Raw genomic sequence first — 23,084 nt, forward strand, 5'->3', positions numbered from 1 at the left:
GTCTGAATCTTCTATCTTTGCAGAGGTAAATAGTGAATGGTCAAAAAATGAGCCATTCATGTTAGAATTTGCAACTTTAGTATTATGAAACTTTCCGTGACGAATGTCAGCATTAGAGACATTAACTTGATGCAGTTCACTAAAACTAAAATCAATATTGGATAAATCAGCATCATGAAGATTTGCTTCAGAAACATATGCATGTTTTATCTTGGAACCATTTAGTATAGATTGAACAAAACTTGAATTATCGTCATTCACATAGGAAATTTGTGTGTTGCTTAAATTAGTTTCGTCGAAGTTACTGTCAATTATGATAGAAGAATTAAGGCAGGCATCGGAAAGATTGCTACCTGTAAAGTCTGATTCTTTTAACTCTGCACCATATATGTTAGCATTTTTTAATGAAGAAAATTGTATCTTTAATTTATATGCATCCACTCCAAAGAAACTTGCATTATTAAGGTTGTTTTTCTGCATAACAGTATCGTTTATTTCACTATCACTAAAATTTACGTGGCTAACATTCGAGTTTGATAAGTTGGAGAAATTCATTTTCACATTCGAGAAATTAGTATGCAAACCAATTACGTTGTGCATACTTACTTTTTTGAGATCGGAACTGATAAAATCAGCATAACTAACATTAGACTGATCAAATACGATATCTGTTAAGTTTGCAGAAACAAATTTTGTAAAACTCAAATTTGTACCTTTTATTTTAATGCCATGTAAATTAGCATTGGAAAAATTAGCACCACGTAAATCAACATCAATGAAAGACACATCGGATAAATCGGTGTTAGAAAAATCGGCACCAATCAGACTTACTCCATCAAAAACAGATTTACTTAGGTACAGTTGGTTAAAATTAGCTCCATTTAAGTTAGAACCAAAACCTTTCTTAAAATCTTCTGGCACGCCCTCTTTGTGGCACTGCACCAAAAATTCAGCAAAGTCTTTTTTACTGTAAGATACGTATTTTACATCATGCAGAGCGTTTAAAAAATCACTAATCTGATTTTTTTCATCATTTGTTTCGTTTCCATAACATAAATGACCAACTAAAATTAATATCAAAAATCTAATCATCTTGCTTATCACACTGCAACTCATTGTTTTCTTTCGTTTTCACAGCCCAATCGTACATTGCTGAGCTTTCTTTATTGTCTATTTTTCTATCCTCCAAAAGGTGTGGCATCATTTCGGCAATCGCATTTATTATCTTGACCTGCTTTCTTTCGATTGCTATATCAATTGGGGATTGAAAATTATTATTAACTACTCTAAGATCAGCACCTTGTAATAAGAGAAAGCGCACTATGTCTACCTCACCTTGTTTAACTGAATAAATGAGAGGAGTATCACCCAATTTATTTCTAAACCTTAGTATCTCTTGAATTGTTAATCCAATTTTTTCTAGCTTACTTATTACTCCTCTTAAGCAAGTTAAGTTGTTCTTCTTAATGCAGTAAAAAAATTGCTTACTGTAATCATCAATAAACACAGTTGTAGGAAGATGCTCATTAAGGCTATCATATTGTCGTTTATATATTGACTTGCTTTGTATGTCTTTATGACCCCATTCTTTTATTGGTTCTCTGTTTAGCTTTGTCCATTTTTGTAAACTTTTCTTTTCACTTTGCTCTTCTTCATCTTTTTTAGTTATAGGTTTTACTCTATTGCGGTCCTTGGAATTACTGTTTGTTTCTTTCACTTTTTTTTCTTCAGACTGATTCTCTACTTTTTCTTTTTTTCCCTCTAATAATTGACTCGCATCACTTTTTGAAAGTTCATTATCTTTTATATCAATCTTCTGATCAGCTTGTAGATTTTTTTGCGGGTTAGCTGTATTCTCATTTAAATCAGCACTTAAAGGCAAAGGCTCTGGTTTCAAATCTTTATTCACTTCTTTATTGACCACATTTGGTAAATTTTGAGCAAATTTGTCTGTGCTTCCTTCTAGCTGGTCATTTGGCAAACCTTTATCAATCCTTTCACCTTCACTTGTAGTTTTTTCAACCACGGAAGCTTTATTCTCGTTGTGTTGCAGCTTCTCTTTATCGGTAGTGTCGTCTAATCTTTTGCTCTCAGCCTCTTGTGTTTGTTTAGCATCGACGTTGCTTTTTAACTCATCTTTTTGATTTGTGCTATCTTGCTTCCTTACACCTACATTTTCGTTTTTATGAACTGATTCAATTTTCTTTTCTTCAAATTGCTCTACAGCAAATAGGCTCAGTGATCCGAATACAACAGCTAATAATATAAAATATAAAATATTTTTCATAAATATCCCAAGCATAAGCTTAATTAAAATGATACTATAATCAAATGATTAATCTACAGTAAAAAATGCCTTAGATAAAAAACCAATAGAAAGGATAAATTACTACACATTAAACCTAAAGTGCATTATATCACCATCTTGCATGATATAATCTCTGCCTTCAAAGCGAATTTTTCCTGCGTCTTTGCAAGCTGATTCACTTCCATACTTTATGTAGTCTGCAAAGCTTATTGTCTCTGCTTTTATAAAGCCTTTCTCAAAATCAGTGTGGATTACACCTGCTGCTTTATCGGCTGTTGACCCTATTTTTACTGGCCATGCCCGTGCTTCTTTGGGGCCCACAGTAAAGAAAGTTATCATACTCAGCACTTCATACATAATACGCGCTACTCCATCAAGGCCTGATTCTTGTAAGCCAAATTCCGATAAAAAACTCTGTTTTTCCTCTTCACTATCAAGATTTGCAATATCTGCTTCGAGTTTTGCTGAAATACAATAAAATTTACTTTTATTTTCCTCCGCCATTCTCTCTACCTTTTTAGATAATTCATTGCCAGTTATAACATTTGTATCTTCAACATTGCAAACGTACATAACGGGCTTTGTTGTCAGCAATTGAAGCGACTTCATCTCATCTTCATCGATATTCTCCAAACTTCTTGCAGGTTTACCTAATTTTAAAGTAGCCAGTACCTCTTGCATTAATTCAAGTTGTCTCTTTAGCTCTTTATCACCTTGCTTTGCTTTCTTTTCCAATTGAGGAAGCCTTTTTTCTATGCTATCAATATCAGCTAGGATTAATTCCATTTCTACCACTTCAGCATCTGATATTGGATCTATTTTACTGTGTACATGGCTGATATCGTCATCCGTAAAGCACCTGAGCAGATGAACGATGGCATCAACTTCTCTGATATGGCTTAAAAATTTATTGCCGAGCCCTTCACCTTTGCTCGCACCCTTTACCAGGCCTGCAATATCTACAACTTCTAATTGATTATAAATTATCTTCTCTGAACCGGCAATTGCTGCGATTTGTTTCAAACGCTGATCTTTTATCGAAATCTTGCCTATATTTGGCTCGATTGTGCAAAACGGATAATTTGCAGCTTCGGCTGCACTTGACTCTGTAAGCGCATTAAATAAGGTTGATTTTCCTATGTTTGGTAACCCAACTATACCGCAGTTAAAACTCATATTTGCTATTTAAAGCTACAACTATTGCATAATTTAAAAATTTCTGCTATACTTAATTAGTTGCTTATTAATAATTTTGTTGGTATAGTAACATATAGCTCAAATTAAGGTAAAAACTATGGCTGAACCTAGGAAACGGAAGCTACCAAGTGATTTTCATGATGTTGAGGTTGGAATAAAAAGGCCCAGGATCTCAGGGCAAGAAATAACTCTTTTAAATAGTAACCCTTACCCTGACAATTTCTATGTAGGACAAGCAATTGGTAATGGAAGCTGTTTTTTTGACTCTTTCAGGCAAAGTCTAGAACAACAGACAGGAGAGCAAGTTACTGCCGAAAAATTAAGAAATGATTGTAGGGAATTTGCACAAAAGAATCCACCAAAGTGGTTTACAGATGCAATTGCCAATGGTTATGATAACAATGGCCAGCACCGTAGTGAAACTGTAGATGATTATACAGCAAACATTATGCGTAACGATAGGTGGGGTGATCCTGACGTTGAAGGCAGAATACTTTGTGAAAAGTATAAGGTAAAGCTACATGTTATAGAGAACCAGACTGTTGATAACCAAGATTTGTTTTTGCATGAATTAATAGACAATTCAGGTTCAAAAAGTGCAGGTGAATACAATAAAGTTAATTATGACGACAGTAGTGTTTTGCATGTAATAAACAAAGGACATGCTCATTTTGAACCATTGCTTGATAGAAATAAAAGTTTAGCAAAACAAGAGCAAGAGGAAACCAAACTTAAACAAGAGCAAGAACAAGAAGATTGCCTATTAGCAAAAAAACTGCAGCTAGACGAGATCTTAGAGTATTGTAACCTTTCAAAGGATATCTCTGAGAGAGCAGAGGTTGAGAAGAGGTTTGATGAGTTATTGGCAGAAAATGCTGATGGAAAAATTTGTGATGTTGTAGAGCAGTGCGTTAGTGATATAAAGCAACACATTCAACGCTCTGAGAAGCAGAAGTCTTTGAGTCCGTCATGTAGCATGGAAGAAGCAAAAATAGAAAGACTATCTCATCAACAGCAACAGCAACAAATACCTGCACAGTAAATTTTCATAGCCCTGTATATTTTTATATAGGGGTTTGTGCAAGCATTTCATATAATATGAACTTGCAGTATGTACTAACCTAAATGCAAGTTGACCAGGAGACTAGTTTAATTATTGATGCCATAGAGGAATTTGGTGGTGAGGCTAGGCTTGTCGGCGGATGTGTGAGAGACTCAATTTTGCAACGTGATGTCCACGACATCGATTTAGCTACTAATTTGCTTCCCAATCAAACAATTAAAGCGCTAAAACTCCGTAATATAAAAACTATTCCAACTGGCTTAAACCATGGAACTATTACTGCAATCTTAAATCAGAGGTCTTTTGAAATTACGACACTAAGGCATGATGTGAAATGTGATGGTAGGCATGCAAAAGTAGAATTTACTAATAATTGGCAAGCTGATGCTTCAAGGCGTGACTTTACATTTAACGCTCTATATGCAGATAAGCATGGCCATATATATGACTACTTTGGTGGCATTGAGGATTTAAAGGCGCGAAGGTTAAACTTTATAGGCAACGCTGAAGATAGAATTAAAGAAGACTATCTACGTATTTTAAGAGCATTTCGTTTTCATGCAAAAATATGTGTCGGAGATTTGAGTGATGAAATACTAAACGTATGCAAAAAGCATTCGCATATGATCCAAAACCTCTCTGGAGAGAGAATAAGAGATGAAATACTTAAATTGCTGGAGTGCAATGATCCTTTTCCAACACTTAAGAGCATGCAAGAATCTGATGTTTTGCAAAAGATTATCCCAAAAGAAGTAAAATGCGAAATTCTGTCTTCGTCACTTCTTTTCGGCACTGATGCACTAGTAAAATTAGCGTTACTCCTTAGGACCACCAAAAATGACAGGCTAAGTCTTGGAGAATATGTAAGTAAGTTTCTACGTCTTTCAAACAAGCAAAAGAAAAAGCTGTTATTTTTATTATCCAACGATATCAAAACAGAACTCTCAGAAAAAGAGCAAAAAAAATACATATCTTTATTTGGTAGAGAATTATATTGTGATTTAGTGAAAATTTGTGGTGTTGAGTCTGGAGAAAATGTTGATGAATACATTTCATTTGCTAACACATTCAATATTCCAAAATTTCCTTTATCTGGCGATGATTTAATAAGTATAGGTCACCAGCCAGGAAAAAGTTTAGGTAGAAACTTGGAATTGCTAAAACAACATTGGGAAGATAGCTCCTACACTTTAACAAAAGAGGAGCTGGTGCTTTATGCTAAGAGCCTATTCTAACTGCTTTCTGACTGTTCAATGGTATCCGTTCAGGAGAGTGGTTTAAGAAACAATAGATAGGAGATTTTGGAAAGGATTGAGACCCCTTTGTTTCCAAGTTAAGTATAATGAAATTATCCGCTCAAGGAATGTATTTCCCCGCTTTGATTGTGTAAAATATGAGTTTTTGCGATAAACGACATAATGCCGAATTTGCCGTTCAGCGTGGTTATTTGTCAGCGGAATATTTTCTGGGTCATCTAAAAATTTCCACATCATTCTTTCAGATCTCAGAACATTTTTTGCAACTCGAGAGGCTCCAATTGCTTCAGGTAAACGAGATATCTCCTTCAAGTAATACTTTGTACGTTTTCTTAATTTTCTGGCACGTCTGACAAACCTCAAAACATCTATCTCACTTTTTAGTAAAGCTTTTTTTAGTGCAAATAATTCAGTGGCCACGTTTCTCAAGTAACAACCCAGAACTTTAACTTCAATATTCCAACTATGTGCTAATCTTTCAAAATCTCTTGATAAATGTGCCCAACAGATTTGCCTGTTTTTATCGGCAAAATAATTGTATGCTGCATACCTGTCAGTTATTACCAAGCTATTGCGATTGCAGAATTTACTATTTTGTAAAACTTTCATTCCTCTTGACTCTGTAAATTTTACAAAACTTGCCGTATTGCTTGCAAACATCCAACACCAAGCGAGTTTACCTTTGTTATAATGGCTCGTTTCATCAATATGTAGAACTTTACTCCTACTTATCTCTTGTTCGATCTGCTCATACATTTTTTTGCATTTTGAAGCAACTCTATGTTCACTATTTGATATGCTACCGACGCTTATGTTCAAATTGAAGATATCATTTACGACACTCGCTATTTCGCGTTTTGAATTTTTGTAGAATCCGCTGAACGCTGCAATTATTGACTTAACCCTTGGACCAAATGTATCTGGCGTAACACCTTCCGGTAACTTGCTACTTCTTCTCTTTCCGCATCTCCGACAACGGCCATGTTCTAACTGATATTCCACTACATAAGGCTTGATTTCTGGAAGATCAACTTTCTGATGAATATATGGTTTTTCACATATTGCAATTTCTCCTCCGCATTCGCAAGTATTAGGCAACTCTATCTTTACTACTTTATCTGCATCCATGTTGGCGCGAAAACTTCCTTTATGACCAACCTGACCGCCAATATTCCTTTCGCTTTTCGGCTTATTCTTTTTTATTTTATACAACTCTTTGGAACTTGGTATTGATGAATTTTTTGAGCTTAAACCGAGTCTTTCTCTTAACTCAGCATTTTCTATCTTTAAAGCCTTATTTTCTGCTTTTAAACTTTCATTCTCTTTTTCCAATCTTTCTATTTTTGCTTCTAACCTTTCTATTTTTTGCTGTAAATTTTTGCAAAGTTCTAAAAGGTTTACCATATTATTTCACTTTTGCTCTATGATTATCTTTTTAGATCACCTTGTCTACCTTATTCTGCCACTCCGCTGAACGGATACGTTCAATGAATGTATGCTTGCAATATTAGGGGAACTCATAGAGGAATTAGGTATATGTTCTTTTTTAGCTTTTTCTGTTAATTGATATTCGTTTACTCCTCCTTGAGTTTGATTACACATTCCCTGATCTGGAGATAAAAATTTATCTCTTATGCTTAATGCCAGTTGTAACTCTTGAATCTTATTTGAAAAACATTTCATTTTAGCCTCTGTTAATTTTCCTGTAACAATTTCTTTAAGCAATTCTCCTGAGTCGTTATTATTATTATTCTTGCTATTAAAGCTGTGCAAGATAGAGTCTACAATCTTATTTACCCCTTCTTGTTTGTTAAATTCTAATTTTTTTACGCATTTTCTAACAGAAGGTGACAACTTGGCTTTTAACGTGTCATCTCGTAGTTCTTTACCCATATTTTTTCCAATGTTACAATGTTCGTTGACAACTTCTTTAACCTTAGCTTCTATGATCTCCCTTGCGGATTGTTTCAAATTACTTTCTAATAATTCAAGCAGCTTACTGCTTTCAAATTTGCCATCATCTTGATTTGATAGAGACTTTATAGTTTCATTAAGCACGTTATGGCAAAAGTGTTTCTTTTCAAATTCAGAAAAACTTTTTTTCAACTCTTTATTTTTATCAGATAAAAATTTATCGCAATTCTCATTCCCACGAAGCTTAGATAAACCCTTTGGAATTTTTGACTTCATAGAACCAGTAGTTGATTTTGCAGTAGATACTGTACTCACTGTATCTGGCGCTTTAGTTTTTGTTTGCCCTTGTGTATCTTTCTCTGTTAACTTCCCATTTTGTTGTTCATCTTTAGCTGGTGAACTTTCAATTTGTTGATTTTTTAATGTCAGATTTTCATCAAGTGTTTTTGTACGCTCTCCAATAGAAAATATTGCAACATTTCTTGCTCTTTCTAATTTTGCATTCAGATGTTCAACTTGCTCTTGTAACTCTTCTTTTTTTTTCTTCGATTTTTCTTTCCTGACTTCTTCCACCCTTTCAAAAAGCTCGTTTATTTTATTGGTAAATTCTGCTCTGAGTTCAGTTAATTCTCTTCCCTGGCACCCTATCATCTCAGATTTTGCCTTCAACTTTACTAAAAACCCTTTCTCTTGTTTATCTGTAACTTCTACCAATTCTCTATAATTCTTTTTAAGTCTTATGATTATAGATTGCAATTCTCTATTTTCCTTTTTTAACGAGCTATTTTTTGATTGTAAGTCCGCTTTAAGCCTTATGATTATAGATCGCAATTCTTCAATTTTCACTTCCAATAAGCCATTTTTTGATTGTAAGTCTTCAACCTGCTGTGCTTGATCACTATTTTTATCCGTTGTTTCGACGTATTCGGTCTGCATTGCTATATCGTGAAATGTTACTTTATTAGTTTGAACCTCTCCATCCTTACTTATTACTCCACTTTGGCTCTCTCTTACTGCTACTTCAGGTTTTAAGTCAACTTGAACACTTCCATCTATTGTCTTAAAAGCATCAGTTTGAACTTCATTGTTTGCAGTAGTTTTATCGTAGTACAAAATATTTTCTGCCCATCTATTCCATCTCTTGGGCAATATTCGTCCAATCGTTTTTAGATATAACCAAGCAAATACAGTAGACCAGCTGTATTTTTTTTCCTTTCGTTTAATATTAATTTCATAATTAACCTTATTATTAATATTTAGCATAAAATTACCTTATTTTTTAACTTTAATTTACAGAAAATTTTAATAGTAATAGAGTTATATATATTAGTATAAATGTTAAACAAATACTAACGCAGGTGTCAAATTATGGTAAAGTCTTTGCCCGCCTAATACACTTTAAGCAGAAATGTACATGTCTGCAAGTACAGCATTTGCTTTTTCTATCGCTCTTGCTAACACTTCCTGTTCATTGTTCTGATTTTTCACATTGATTACCTGAGCAGCTAAGTTTGCAGGAAAAGTGACCAAACTGACTTCCCATAATTCCACTTGTTTTAACACTCTAGCTCCGCTTTTATGATCAACATCATACTCTATAGGTATATAGCCGATGGAAAGTCCGTTAATTGCCCCAGTTTTGAGCATCAAATACACTTCTTCTGCTTTCTGAATACCCAAAAGTAAATGTGCGGTTATATACAGGCCAACATCATTTTCATAAATATCTATGATGCTACCTATAGGTTCGTCAGGATTATGCTGCCAAAGGAGTTTTATTTTATTTCTGTTTAAATTTTCCTTAAATGCTCCGGGCAATATCAGATCATTTTGTTTATCAACTATGTTAAAAACGCTCGCATAACCAGAAAATACACCGTTTTCTCCTATACTTTTTATTGACAATGGTGAATAGAGAAATTTCTTATTCATAAGGCCTCCTGTAGGTTATAGTATTGGGAATTCTGTTTGCACAACGCACTGCAATGTCAAATCTATTTTATGCAGTTCTCTAAAAAGGGAAAGTATTTTTTTTTAGTTACAAAATAATAAATGAGACTATGAAAGCAATAAAGATCCCAGCGTCACGCGCTGGGATGACAGTAGGAAAACTCAGATGTGAAAGCACTCAATAACAGTCTAGAAAGTATTGAGATATGAGAAAAATCTGTACTCAGGTAACATCAACAATTGATATCTCTAGACAAATTTGATCCTACTTTTACTTCTGACAGAATAGAGATAACGTTCTCTTGTATTTTTTTATATCTAGCGATTTCTGATTCATTTTTTTGCACTTCCAATCTATTATGGAGTAAACTAGAAACATCTCTTACTAACGTAGAAATGTTTTGTGCGGCCTTATATGCTATTGTTCCAATAATAAAGCTAGCAAAGGTATTAATTCTATCAGTAGTAAAATCAGAAAAGTTTGACATGTTGGCATGGAAAACAGGAATGCAAGTAAGACTACCAGGACCATTATAGTAATTACCTTTAATAGCATTAATAGCCATCAAACTCACAAAGCTAGTAATACACCCAACAATAAAAGGTATCATCCAAGTAGCCCCTTTCTCGTCATGCCGCTGCGAATCGTCATACCGCCGCGGCGCTAACAAGCAGCGGGATACTTAACCATCATTACACCGTCATACCGCGATTCATTCGCGGTATCTCTTAACATAGATCCCCTACTATACCTTAACATAGATCCCGCTAACAAGTAGCGGAATGACAACAATCCTACGTCATACCACCGCGGCGCTAACAAGAGATCCCGCTAACAAGCAGCGGGATACTTAGGGATGACGGTTGTTGTTTAGCTATAAATATTAAGAAATTTACCAAATGAAAAAAAAGGCAAAAGAAGCCCCGTGGTTATTATCCGCTTTAAAATATTGGCGTTTTTTATGTTTTAAACGCTTGACAAGCGAGATTCAGCCGCTTTTAATTGCAACTAACCTACGCTGCAAATGTTTAAGAAATTTACTAAGCAGAAAAAAAGACAAAGAATCCCCGAGTTAGCTAGTCTTTTACTATCTCTGTCGAGTATTGGCATTTTTTGATGTCTTGTAACGCTTTATAAGCGCGTTCAGCTTATTTAGATAAAAATCTAGATGTAGATGAAGTTTTGTAAAGACATACAGTATCTATATACTGCAAAAAATTGAACATAAGACGCCGATACATTAAGTAATCCTTACCTTTTAATCTGCAGATTGGCGAAAGCAAATACAATAGCTTCAGTTTCATGATAAGTGGGCTGGCGGAGTTTGTCAAGCAAGTTTTTTCGTTTCTACTGAATGACAGTTGTGGCTTGGGAGGTAGTGCAAGAAGTCTATTGTATTACTGAATTATTAATAATTCAGTAATAGTGCCTGCTATGTAGCTAAAATTTTCCTTTAACTTAAGCTATATGTAGCTAAAATAACTTGGGTTTACCGACGATTTGACAAACGACAAATTCGTCATCCCGCTGCTTGTTAGCGGGATAACGCGGCGGTATGACCCTGACTTGCATTAGCTATGTTGTAACCTCCTGCATAGCTGTATCAAAGTTTTTCTCGGGCTGCCATAATAGGCAAATCCAGCTACTGCATAATTTACTAGATACTAGCAACGGGACCCTTATTAAGTGTAGCTCTTTCGGGAGATGGGGTGGGTTTTGCTAATATCAGTAAATTTGATCACTACAAGAATCATTAAAGAGTCCCTACTGAAACTAAATTTCCACTTGATCGTGGAGAACGCACAAAAAAAAAAACCAGAAAACTTGGGGTCATTGCCCCCGAGAAGATAAGCTTAGGAATTGCATGATAACAAGGAGGAAAGAAATCACAACAGAGAAAAAGAAAAAAAAAAAAAAATGTGCCGACAATGATGTTAGAATTCGGACACGGTTTCACTACCCACCCTACCTTAGTCTTAAGAGAATTGTTGTTAAGACCCCAATTATCATTTCTACTCACATTTCCAAGGTCACGGAAATACTGACTTACTCCCTCATACTTCTATTTTTTTTTTAAAGTAATATATTTTCACAAACTTCAGCTTAACTTTAGGATCTTACAATAATAAAAGAGAAGTAATTTCATGTTCAATTCGGGTATGATCTTAGAATTTTTGGTTAATTAACATTATTGGCTAAAACCTATCTTAATAATATAGTATAATAATAATAATAATAAGGTGGACCTCATTCATTATTTGAGATTTAAAATTGACAACAAATTTTAAGTTGCTAAGTTGCTCTATTTGAGTTCGAATGCACTTGAAGGTTTAGGCTAGCAAAAAAAAACAAATGACGAAAGCAAAACAAACAAGCACCTGCTGTCTGCAAGCTTATCGGCTTGGCAGAGATTATTAGTGGTTATTGATATGAGCATGGCAGAATAGCATAATTGCCCGATTGATAGGTAATTTGTTTTTTTTTTTTTTTCATATACATTTTTTTTTTTCTTTCTTTTAAATCTTACAAACCAGTTCTTAGAATTTTTAACCTCCTACACATTCTGATCTTTTAAAATTTTTCTCTTTTAGGTATTTAGTTATCTTTTTAAAATTTTCTCTTTTAGGTATTTAGTTATCTTTTAAAATTTTCTCTTTTAGGTATTTAGTTATCTTTTAGGTTTTATTTTTTTGTTCACTCACCCCAATGTGATGATCCTCGATGAAGGCCTTCATGTTGGAGTCTCGTAGAGGTTGGGCTGATTAGTTGAGAGGTTGAATTTCTTAAATATATCTTACAACTACATTATTTCTCTTTTTGCATGCCTTTCTTTATTTACATTTTTGTTTTTCTTTAGTTCAATTCGAGTTCGTAGAATTTAATGTACTTTAATAGAATTCATAATTTCTTTTCACTATATATATATTTTTTTTTTCTTTAAATTTCTAGTTCAATATAAGTTCATACTATTTTAATGTAATTGAATATAATTATTACTATTATTTTTCTATATCTATAATTTCTTTCGTATTCATTTCTTTTACATCTAATTTTTTTTTTTTTTTTTCAATTTCTAGTTCATTATAAGTTCGTAATATTTTAATGTAATTTAATTCTTGTGTTTGTGAACAACAACCGAAATGTAATAAACGATTGGAAGGCGACTCTCGTTCGCTATTGTATACTTTGATATCGTTTTATATTTATAGGTGATATCCGAAATTTCTCCTATCCGGTGTATCAGTATTGATTTGCGAATAAAGGTAGACGGGATAGACTAAGTGGGTGTTTTTTTTTTTTTATCTTTGATAGGGTTACTCATCCTGATAAAAACTATGTGTAATGATCCAGGTATGGAATCCAGGTGGTGCGGGTGGGACTCTCGTGGATTTTCGGCCATAGAAGACGCCTTATGGAAACAAGGTTGAGATAAAAATTCGGCTGGCGAGCTTGAAAATCATTACCTGATCCCAGGCTAGGTTTGTTTGCGACTTTACTGATGTCTTTGCTTTACTTATTTTTCCAATGATGTGTGGGGATTTTTCAGATTTAATTTGTTTTATTTTGTTGTGATCACTTTGCACGTGTTTCACCCACTTGATTTATGTATATGTTGTAGCTGGTACTAAGGTGTGCGTCTGCTTAGTTTGACAGCTCAAAAAAGAAAAAGACTTTTGAAGGCACCTAATAAGCTGCTAGGGCTAATGTCAAGGTAAGTACTAACGCCTAGTATGCACATTAGGAATGAATAAAACAAAAAAAAAAAATTGCTAACACCTATCGATAAAAGTGGAGAGTTTCGTTAAGATTAGACGTTATTCTAATCTAATTTTTTTGAAACTCGAATGGGCAGCACAGGTGACCATTACAACCACAGATAATCTGTCGAGTAATCCGGAGACATGATTAGCTGGAATTAGCATTTTATATCTTTGGCATGATACGTTCCTAGCTCTTTTCCACTCAGGGTTTCTAGCAAATAATAAGCGTTTCCCAATTTCTTCTTCACTCTGCATTTCGAAAACAACGGGCCTAACTTTTTATTGTAGTTTTGACTAAAGTTGCTCAACTGGAAATTTCTTTTAAACACTTCTTGGCCTTCTTTAAACGACACAAACTTGCTTCTCAAGTTGTACTGTTTTACATTCTGTTCATAAGCTTTTCGACTATTTGTTTGTATTTCCTGACGTAACAATAAAAGCTTTTCTTGCCGATCCATTGTAGGAGATTCTTCGAGAAGTGATAATTTGTTTAATAATCGGTAATCTTCAGCGTGGTTAATCATATTGAAACCAAAAAGAGCTTTATAAGGAGAACATCCAAGAGACTGATGTAAAGCTGATCGTAAAGCGGACGAATTGCGAGTTAAATTCGCATCCCAGTCTGTTTGATCATTTTTGAGATAGGAACGAATAGCTGCAATTAAAGAGCGATTAACTCGTTCAGCTGCATTGCTTTGCGGAGAATATAGCGCGGTAAAAATGTGTCGAATTCCAAACTTAGTCAACATTGCTTCAAATTCTTTTGCTTTGAATTGTGAGCCGTTGTCACTAACAATAGACTCTGGAACTCCAAACTCACAAAAAATTCGCTCTTCTAGAAATGTGTTAATAATTCCTGTAGTAGCTTTCTTTAACGGACAAAGCCAGTGATATCTACTGAAATGGTCAAGTACTATAAATAATCCAGTATTGCCTCTTTTACTACGGGGATATGGGCCGAGAATATCAATATATAGTCTTTGGAAAGGACGTATGGAAATACTTTGTTCTCCCATTGGCGGTCTTAATATTTGGTTAGGGGCTTTTGTCTGTTTACAAACTTCACAGTTCCGAATGTAATCTCTGACTTCTTTAGATAACCCTGGCCAAAAGAGATTGCGACGCAAGCGTTCTATAGTTTTTTGCATTCCGCCGTGTGCAGACACAACACTATTATGAGCTTGCCAAATAGCCTGGGCTCGTAATGGTTCTGGAACCCATAGTTTCCAACTATCGGCTTCTTGATCTGGATTACCAGTCGCATGCTCCGTTCGGATATACACAAATTTTTCGTGTATACGTAAATCTGGAAGTTTATCTTTATTCTGCTCTACTTTCAATCGAAGTTCGACATAGTCTGACTCCATAAATGCTGGTGAGTCTAAGTCAATTGCGGGTCCTATCATCTCTAAACTGTCTATGGACTCGTCACACATTCGAGACAACGCATCTGGAACGATATGATCTTTCCCTTTACGATGAGAAATGGTAAATTTAAATCCTTGCATTCTATCAAACCATCGGGCGACTCTTCCCGTGGCACTTTTTCGTTGTTTTATAAGCCATGTTAGACTAGAATGATCGGTCACAACTTCGAATGGTTGCATTTCTAAATACCCCCGAAATCTTTCGATGGCTGCAATAACTGCTAGACATTCCCGCTCTGTTACACTATAATTTCTTTGAGCCTTAGACAATTTTTTTGACATGTATGCGATCGGTCTTTCTTCTCCTTCGTCGGATAATTGCACTAACACAGCCCCAATGCCAAAATCACTAGCGTCACAATGAAGAAAAAACTTCTTGGTAAAGTCAGCATTTTGCAAAACGGGTGCGGAAGTAAGTTGGACTTTCAATTTTTCCATGGCTTCCTGCGCTTCATTCGTCCAGGTGAACTTTCTACTTTTTTTTTAACAGTTCTGTCATAGGAAATGACAACTCCGCGAAGCTAGCAATGAACCTACGGTACCAATTACAAATTCCTAAGAAACCTCTTAATTGTTTCATGTTACGAGGAGCCGGCCAATTTAGAATACAGGATATTTTTTCCGGATCCGTAGATATTCCTCCATTTCCAATTATGTAACCCAAGTAGTTAACTTTTGTTACACAAAAATGGCTTTTCCTAACATTTAACGTTAAGTTTGCTTTGCGAAATTGCTGTGCAATTCGTACAAGGACTGCTAAATGGGATTGAAAATCATCTGTAACAATACACAAATCATCTAAATATCCGAAAACACAGTATCGTAGATCTGGTGGAATAAGATCATCCATCAGACGACACATGGTTGACGGTGCGTTACACAGACCAAATGGCATTACTTCGAATTGAAATAATCCTCGACCTGGCACGGTAAACGCTGTTAAGGGTTTAGCTTCCTTGGTCAGTTCAATTTGCCAATAGGCATCTTTTAGGTCCAGTTTACTAATAATATTTGCCTTTGGAAGACGCGAAAATATTCCCTCTATACTTTGTAATGGGTACGCATCTTTCAGAGTAACCTCATTTAATTTTCGAGCGTCCAGACAAATTCGGACTTTATTTGGTTTAATAACCATTCGAATGGGTGAGCTCCATGCACTTTTAGATGGTGCAATCACTTTAAGTTCTAGCATACGATCAATTTCAGTATATAAGACTTTCTCCACAGCTGGACTAATAGGATAGTGTCTCTGTTTAACAGAAGACGCGTTTCCCGTATCTATGTGATGTTTAATTAAGGACGTTCGCCCTAAACCCTGTTTTTCGAAGTTGGGAAACATTTCTTTCACTGCTTCCAATTGGTGAAGTTCCATTTTAGTCAAAGGATATTGATCCGGCTTAGGGGTGCTAAGGTCCTGCCCACTATCTGCTGGTTCAAGGGATCCCACTATTCCGGGTGCTAACTGAAACGTTCGCCAGAAATCAATTCCAAGAATAAGACGCTGTGCAATTGTCGGTATAACATAGAGTTCTACCTCCTTTTCTTCTCCTTTATATCTCATTGCTACTTTTAATATGCCTAAAACTTGATGTGGTTTAGCATCCGCCGTTTTAACCTGGGAGACTATTGATTTATATCCACCTACACCACTAAAGTCTTGGTTTGCTAACTCAGCTCCAATACAACTAATATTTGCTCCGGTGTCTAGTAACCCCCATTCTGTAAAATCTAAAAATTCTACACTAGCATAACTTCGGTTATCCGCATTATTTTGAAATATAGTAGATATTAATCTATGTTGTTTCTTACAAAGGTTCTTATAATATTTCTTTATCCGAATCGAATTTCTTTTTCGAGGGATTATATTTTCCGAAAAAATTTTATTTCTAACTTCATAATAATTTTTCAAACGTTCTTCATATGGCCTAAACTTAGTATCTACCTCATTTTCTATCTTGGCATCTGGTATATTATCTTGAGTTGTAATGATACGCTCTTCTAGTTTCTTATTTAAAATTGTGTATCTATTTAAATTTGTAAACTCCGAGTTATTTATTGGTGGGACATCCGATTGTTTTGAGATGCCCCGGATTTCCGGTTTTCCGAACTGGTTTTACAGTAAATACAATTGGGCTTATAGATGTCAGGCTTCCCGCATCCATAACAAAATATACGTCTATCCCCTAGACAATCTTGCCAAAAGTGTCCAGTTACTCCGCAATTCCAACAAGTTATGTTAGACGGATTTCTATGTATAGCCGCGATGTCTACGCTGTTGTTTTCGGATTTATTTTCCTCAATCTCCTCTACTGCATATACACGATAAGGTCCTCCCTCTTTCGGTTTCGTTACGTTGCGAAGAGATCGCCCTGCTTCTTGTAAAAAGTGTTCTCTTCTTTGTACTAGCCGTCTTAAATGATCGATGGAGTATATTTCTTCAAATAATAATCTATCTTTCATATCAGTAAGTAAATTTCCCTGAACTAGTTCGATTAATTCTGATTCCTCAAACTCAACAGATAGCTTATCCATGAGTTTGCAAATCGCTTCATAATAGGTGTCAAATGTTTCGCCAGGTTTTTGTTTTCGAGCTCGAATTTGTTCCCGCAATTCTGTTTTTGAGCGGTTCTCTTTATATTGTTCACGTAGCCCTGTGCAAAATTGATTCCAAGTAAATGTTTCTGTTCGTTTATGAAATCTCCAGAACCATGAACTAGCTTTGCCTGTTAATAGCTGATGAACATTTTTGGCCATTGCCTCAAGATCGTTATTAAGATGTTCTCGTGTTAACACTTTAACTCGATATAAAAATTCGTCAACTGATAATCCTTCCGCAGTTCCTTCGAACCGAACTCCCCATTTTTGGATAATATCTGCTACTTTGTTGCTAGTATGCCCTGAGGAAAAAGCTCTAGGGCTTGGTACATCGAAGTCCCTTTGATCTTGACCCATCGAATTTTCAACTCCGTTTCTTAGTACCAATGAAGAAAGCATTCTATCTACTGTTTCTCTAACTAGGTGTTCTATGTTTGGTCGTACCCAATTATCATTATTTCTTGGCAATTGCCTTTGGGGTCTGCCTCGCTGTGATCTTCCACGTTGTGGACTATTCCGCGGTATCTCGTTATTAGCAAGCCTAGTATTGAGGCTTCTTTCACTCTCGCTTTGCGGGTTGATTTGGGCCCAGTTTAATCGCTGATCGGACTGTGAAGTACCTATTTCTCGGTTTGCATCTTCTAGCTGAAGCTGTCTAACCACAGACCTAGTGTTTGGACGATTTAACTGCCGCTCTCTTTCATCTCCAGGCTTTGCACCAGGAGAACAGTTTCCTACTACTACTTTTACATCCTTTCGCAATACTTTAGCTAAGCATGAAGGACATTCATTCTCTTTGTCAGGATGAAATCTCAGTTCCATACAAGATTTGTGAAAAATATGTTTACAATTGGTAATTACACATGGCTGCGTATTTTCCATGACGTTTTCGCAAATAACGCATACGTTCGGTATTGCCTCTGCACCACTTTGTTCCGGGGTACGTTGAATTGGCATTTTAAATTAATATTTTTTTTTATATTTATATAGATTGATTACTTAAAAGTTTCCGTTTGTTGACCTTTTTTGGAAATGTGAGTAGTTAATTTTCTTTTTCTGCATATTGTTAGCTGTCACTCCTTTAAAAATGTATGTTAATTTATTTTCTATTTTATTTTTATGTTTGGGCTATTATAATTATACTAGGTTACACCAGAATGCTTTAAATATAATTCGCTTCTACGCTTATATCAACGGACAAAAATACGCTCTCGCATATGTTTTTGTGTTCCAGCCGATACTAACATAATAACAGAACCTATTCTATTCATTTCTTATATGTATCCCACTTGATGAATATTTGTTGCTTGACTCCGGTCTTTTTAAAATATCCCTGATTATATACCTTACTCTTCGGTCGGGTTGTTCGATTATTCAAGCTCCCCAAATTCCAGAAGGGTATACCATTTCGATATTCTATCCTAACAACCAATTTTCATACGAAAGCAAAACGAGCAATTATATTTACTGTGGATGAGTACTCAGAATTAGATGTTCAACAGTATTCTGCACCAGTGTTCCGAAAAGTTAACCTCTTTCCTTTGGTCGCAATTAATAAGCCTCCGCTTGTTAATGCAAAATCCTAAATAAAAAAATGTTATTTCGGCTCTAACGTTCTACTCTTCCACGGGCCGACGGTTATTGAATCTATTACGAATCCTTTTCACCGTGCCTCACCGTATGGGCGCCAAATTCTTTGTAACCTCCTGCATAGCTGTATCAAAGTTTTTCTCGGGCTGCCATAATAGGCAAATCCAGCTACTGCATAATTTACTAGATACTAGCAACGGGACCCTTATTAAGTGTAGCTCTTTCGGGAGATGGGGTGGGTTTTGCTAATATCAGTAAATTTGATCACTACAAGAATCATTAAAGAGTCCCTACTGAAACTAAATTTCCACTTGATCGTGGAGAACGCACAAAAAAAAAACCAGAAAACTTGGGGTCATTGCCCCCGAGAAGATAAGCTTAGGAATTGCATGATAACAAGGAGGAAAGAAATCACAACAGAGAAAAAGAAAAAAAAAAAAAAATGTGCCGACAATGATGTTAGAATTCGGACACGGTTTCACTACCCACCCTACCTTAGTCTTAAGAGAATTGTTGTTAAGACCCCAATTATCATTTCTACTCACATTTCCAAGGTCACGGAAATACTGACTTACTCCCTCATACTTCTATTTTTTTTTTAAAGTAATATATTTTCACAAACTTCAGCTTAACTTTAGGATCTTACAATAATAAAAGAGAAGTAATTTCATGTTCAATTCGGGTATGATCTTAGAATTTTTGGTTAATTAACATTATTGGCTAAAACCTATCTTAATAATATAGTATAATAATAATAATAATAAGGTGGACCTCATTCATTATTTGAGATTTAAAATTGACAACAAATTTTAAGTTGCTAAGTTGCTCTATTTGAGTTCGAATGCACTTGAAGGTTTAGGCTAGCAAAAAAAAACAAATGACGAAAGCAAAACAAACAAGCACCTGCTGTCTGCAAGCTTATCGGCTTGGCAGAGATTATTAGTGGTTATTGATATGAGCATGGCAGAATAGCATAATTGCCCGATTGATAGGTAATTTGTTTTTTTTTTTTTTCATATACATTTTTTTTTTTTCTTTCTTTTAAATCTTACAAACCAGTTCTTAGAATTTTTAACCTCCTACACATTCTGATCTTTTAAAATTTTTCTCTTTTAGGTATTTAGTTATCTTTTTAAAATTTTCTCTTTTAGGTATTTAGTTATCTTTTAAAATTTTCTCTTTTAGGTATTTAGTTATCTTTTAGGTTTTATTTTTTTGTTCACTCACCCCAATGTGATGATCCTCGATGAAGGCCTTCATGTTGGAGTCTCGTAGAGGTTGGGCTGATTAGTTGAGAGGTTGAATTTCTTAAATATATCTTACAACTACATTATTTCTCTTTTTGCATGCCTTTCTTTATTTACATTTTTGTTTTTCTTTAGTTCAATTCGAGTTCGTAGAATTTAATGTACTTTAATAGAATTCATAATTTCTTTTCACTATATATATATTTTTTTTTTCTTTAAATTTCTAGTTCAATATAAGTTCATACTATTTTAATGTAATTGAATATAATTATTACTATTATTTTTCTATATCTATAATTTCTTTCGTATTCATTTCTTTTACATCTAATTTTTTTTTTCAATTTCTAGTTCAATATAAGTTCGTAATATTTTAATGTAATTTAATTTTTTGTGTTTGTGAACAACAACAGAAATGTAATAAACGATTGGAAGGCGACTCTCGTTCGCTATTGTATACTTTGATATCGTTTTATATTTATAGGTGATATCCGAAATTTCTCCTATCCGGTGTATCAGTATTGATTTGCGAATAAATGTAGACGGGATAGACTAAGTGGGTGTTTTTTTTTATTTTTGATAGGGTTACTCATCCTGATAAAAACTATGTGTAATGATCCAGGTATGGAATCCAGGTGGTGCGGGTGGGACTCTCGTGGATTTTCGGCCATAGAAGACGCCTTATGGAAACAAGGTTGAGATAAAAATTCGGCTGGCGAGCTTGAAAATCATTACCTGATCCCAGGCTAGGTTTGTTTGCGACTTTACTGATGTCTTTGCTTTACTTATTTTTCCAATGATGTGTGGGGATTTTTCAGATTTAATTTGTTTTATTTTGTTGTGATCACTTTGCACGTGTTTCACCCACTTGATTTATGTATATGTTGTAGCTGGTACTAAGGTGTGCGTCTGCTTAGTTTGACAGCTCAAAAAAGAAAAAGACTTTTGAAGGCACCTAATAAGCTGCTAGGGCTAATGTCAAGGTAAGTACTAACGCCTAGTATGCACATTAGGAATGAATAAAACAAAAAAAAAAAATTGCTAACACCTATCGATAAAAGTGGAGAGTTTCGTTAAGATTAGACGTTATTCTAATCTAATTTTTTTGAAACTCGAATGGGCAGCACAGGTGACCATTACAATGTATAATAAAGGGAATCTATGACAAAAGAATCATTGGTAAAAACTGATATAGTGAAAGTTGAAGACAAAAAGGCGGTAAGAAGCTTTTTTAAAATACTAGGTGGAGTGGCAGATGCTGTAAGATCGTGGATTGGTAACATCAGTCCTGATTTAAGCAACAGTCGCGATATCGATAGTTTAGTCTTGAAGATGAACGAGTGCTTAAATCCAAAGGGAGGGGAGGTTTCAGCACGTAAGAACGCTGTATCTCTTGGTAACCTGTACTTGAGCTTATCAGAGAAAGGTAAAATAAAATTTCTACAAACCCTGGCAGAAAAATTTAATCCGAATAAAGCGGAAATAGATGAGAAAATTAAAGAGTATAAGAAAAACCAAGATCCCGAGTTAAACTATAAATTTGAACAGGATTTAATAAAAATTCTTGAATCACCGCGTTCTAAAATATTAAAGCAATTTATTTCTTTACCAGAAGGCCTTAAGTTTATTGTTGATATGCGTTCTGATGTGCTTAAGCTAAAAAACCAACATAGAAGCTTGAATCCACTAGAGAACGAATTAAAAAATATACTCTATACTTGGGTTGATGTTGATCTACTCGATCTTCGTCAAATCACTTGGGATTCACCTGCATCATTGCTAGAAAAACTTATAAAATATGAAGCTGTGCATAAAATTTCCTCTTGGGGCGACCTAAAAAACAGACTAGATTCTGATCGTCTCTGTTTTGCTTTTTTTCATTACAAGATACCAAACGAACCTCTAATTTTTGTAGAGGTTGCATTGGTGGATAAGATTGCAGATAGCATTCAACACCTTTTAGATGAGTCAGTACCTTCAAATGATCCGAGTAATGCAAGCACTGCTATATTCTATTCAATATCAAATACTCAAGCAGGGTTATCTGGAATCAGCCTTGGTAATTTTTTGATCAAAAGGGTTGTAGAAAAGCTATCACAAGAATTTAAAAGTATAAAAACATACGCAACTCTTTCTCCAATACCTGGCTTTACGAAATGGCTAAAAAACAATCTAAACCAAGATGTCACTTTATTGGGCAAACTAAACATAAAACAATCTAGTGCAGAAATTTTAGAAAGTGCAGAGCAATTAAAAACTAATGTTGAATGTACAAATGAAACTAAACAATACATGCTTAAACTATGTGCATATTATTTACTAAAAGTGAATAATAGTAATGGAAATACTTATGACCCGGTGGCGCATTTTCATTTAAGCAATGGCGCATCAATAAAACAATTAAACTGGATGGCGGATACTTCTGAAAAGGGTATTAGTCAGTCGGCTGGAATGATGGTAAATTATCTGTATGAGTTGCCTAAAATAGATAATAATCATGAAAACTATATGGTTAATAAAGTGATTTCCTGCTCGAAAAAAGTGTCGTCTATGTTGAAGGAGTAAATAGTCTCTTAATAAAGGATTGCCCTCACAACACTTAAAATGTAAAATAGTTTCACTAATTAAGTATAGTGGGCCATAAATGAACAACATAAGGAATTTCGCAATAATAGCGCATATAGACCACGGTAAGTCAACGCTTGCTGACCGTTTAATAGAGGAATGTAACGGCCTTGAAGCAAGAGAAATGATCAATCAAATACTCGATTCAATGGA

The 23,084-nt window shown here is 34.8% G+C and overlaps 1 protein-coding gene and 1 long non-coding RNA gene across 2 annotated transcripts; both read right to left on the bottom strand.

Moving 5' to 3' along the window:
• Nucleotides 1-720: 720 nt before the first annotated feature.
• On the bottom strand, nucleotides 721-2,907 carry LOC123258051 (protein HOS4-like). The gene has a single exon (XM_044717960.1). The coding sequence runs from the start codon at nucleotides 2,300-2,302 to the stop codon at nucleotides 1,085-1,087; it is 1,218 nt and encodes a 405-aa protein (XP_044573895.1). The 5' UTR covers nucleotides 2,303-2,907; the 3' UTR covers nucleotides 721-1,084.
• Nucleotides 2,908-12,757: 9,850 nt separating this feature from the next.
• LOC123258052 lies at nucleotides 12,758-14,039 on the bottom strand. Its single transcript, XR_006507959.1, has 2 exons — nucleotides 13,154-14,039; nucleotides 12,758-13,098 (listed from the first exon to the last, which is right to left on the bottom strand). It is a non-coding gene; the product is annotated as an uncharacterized LOC123258052 (long non-coding RNA).
• Nucleotides 14,040-23,084: the final 9,045 nt, after the last annotated feature.

This window comes from Drosophila ananassae (assembly GCF_017639315.1).
Source record: "Drosophila ananassae strain 14024-0371.13 chromosome 4 unlocalized genomic scaffold, ASM1763931v2 tig00000241, whole genome shotgun sequence".
Classification (NCBI taxonomy): domain Eukaryota; kingdom Metazoa; phylum Arthropoda; class Insecta; order Diptera; family Drosophilidae; genus Drosophila; species Drosophila ananassae.

What these genes read in the sequence shown, in the direction of transcription:
- LOC123258051 (XM_044717960.1), bottom strand. Translation starts at nt 2,302, where the DNA reads ATGCTTGGGATATTTATGAAAAATATTTTATATTTTATATTATTAGCT.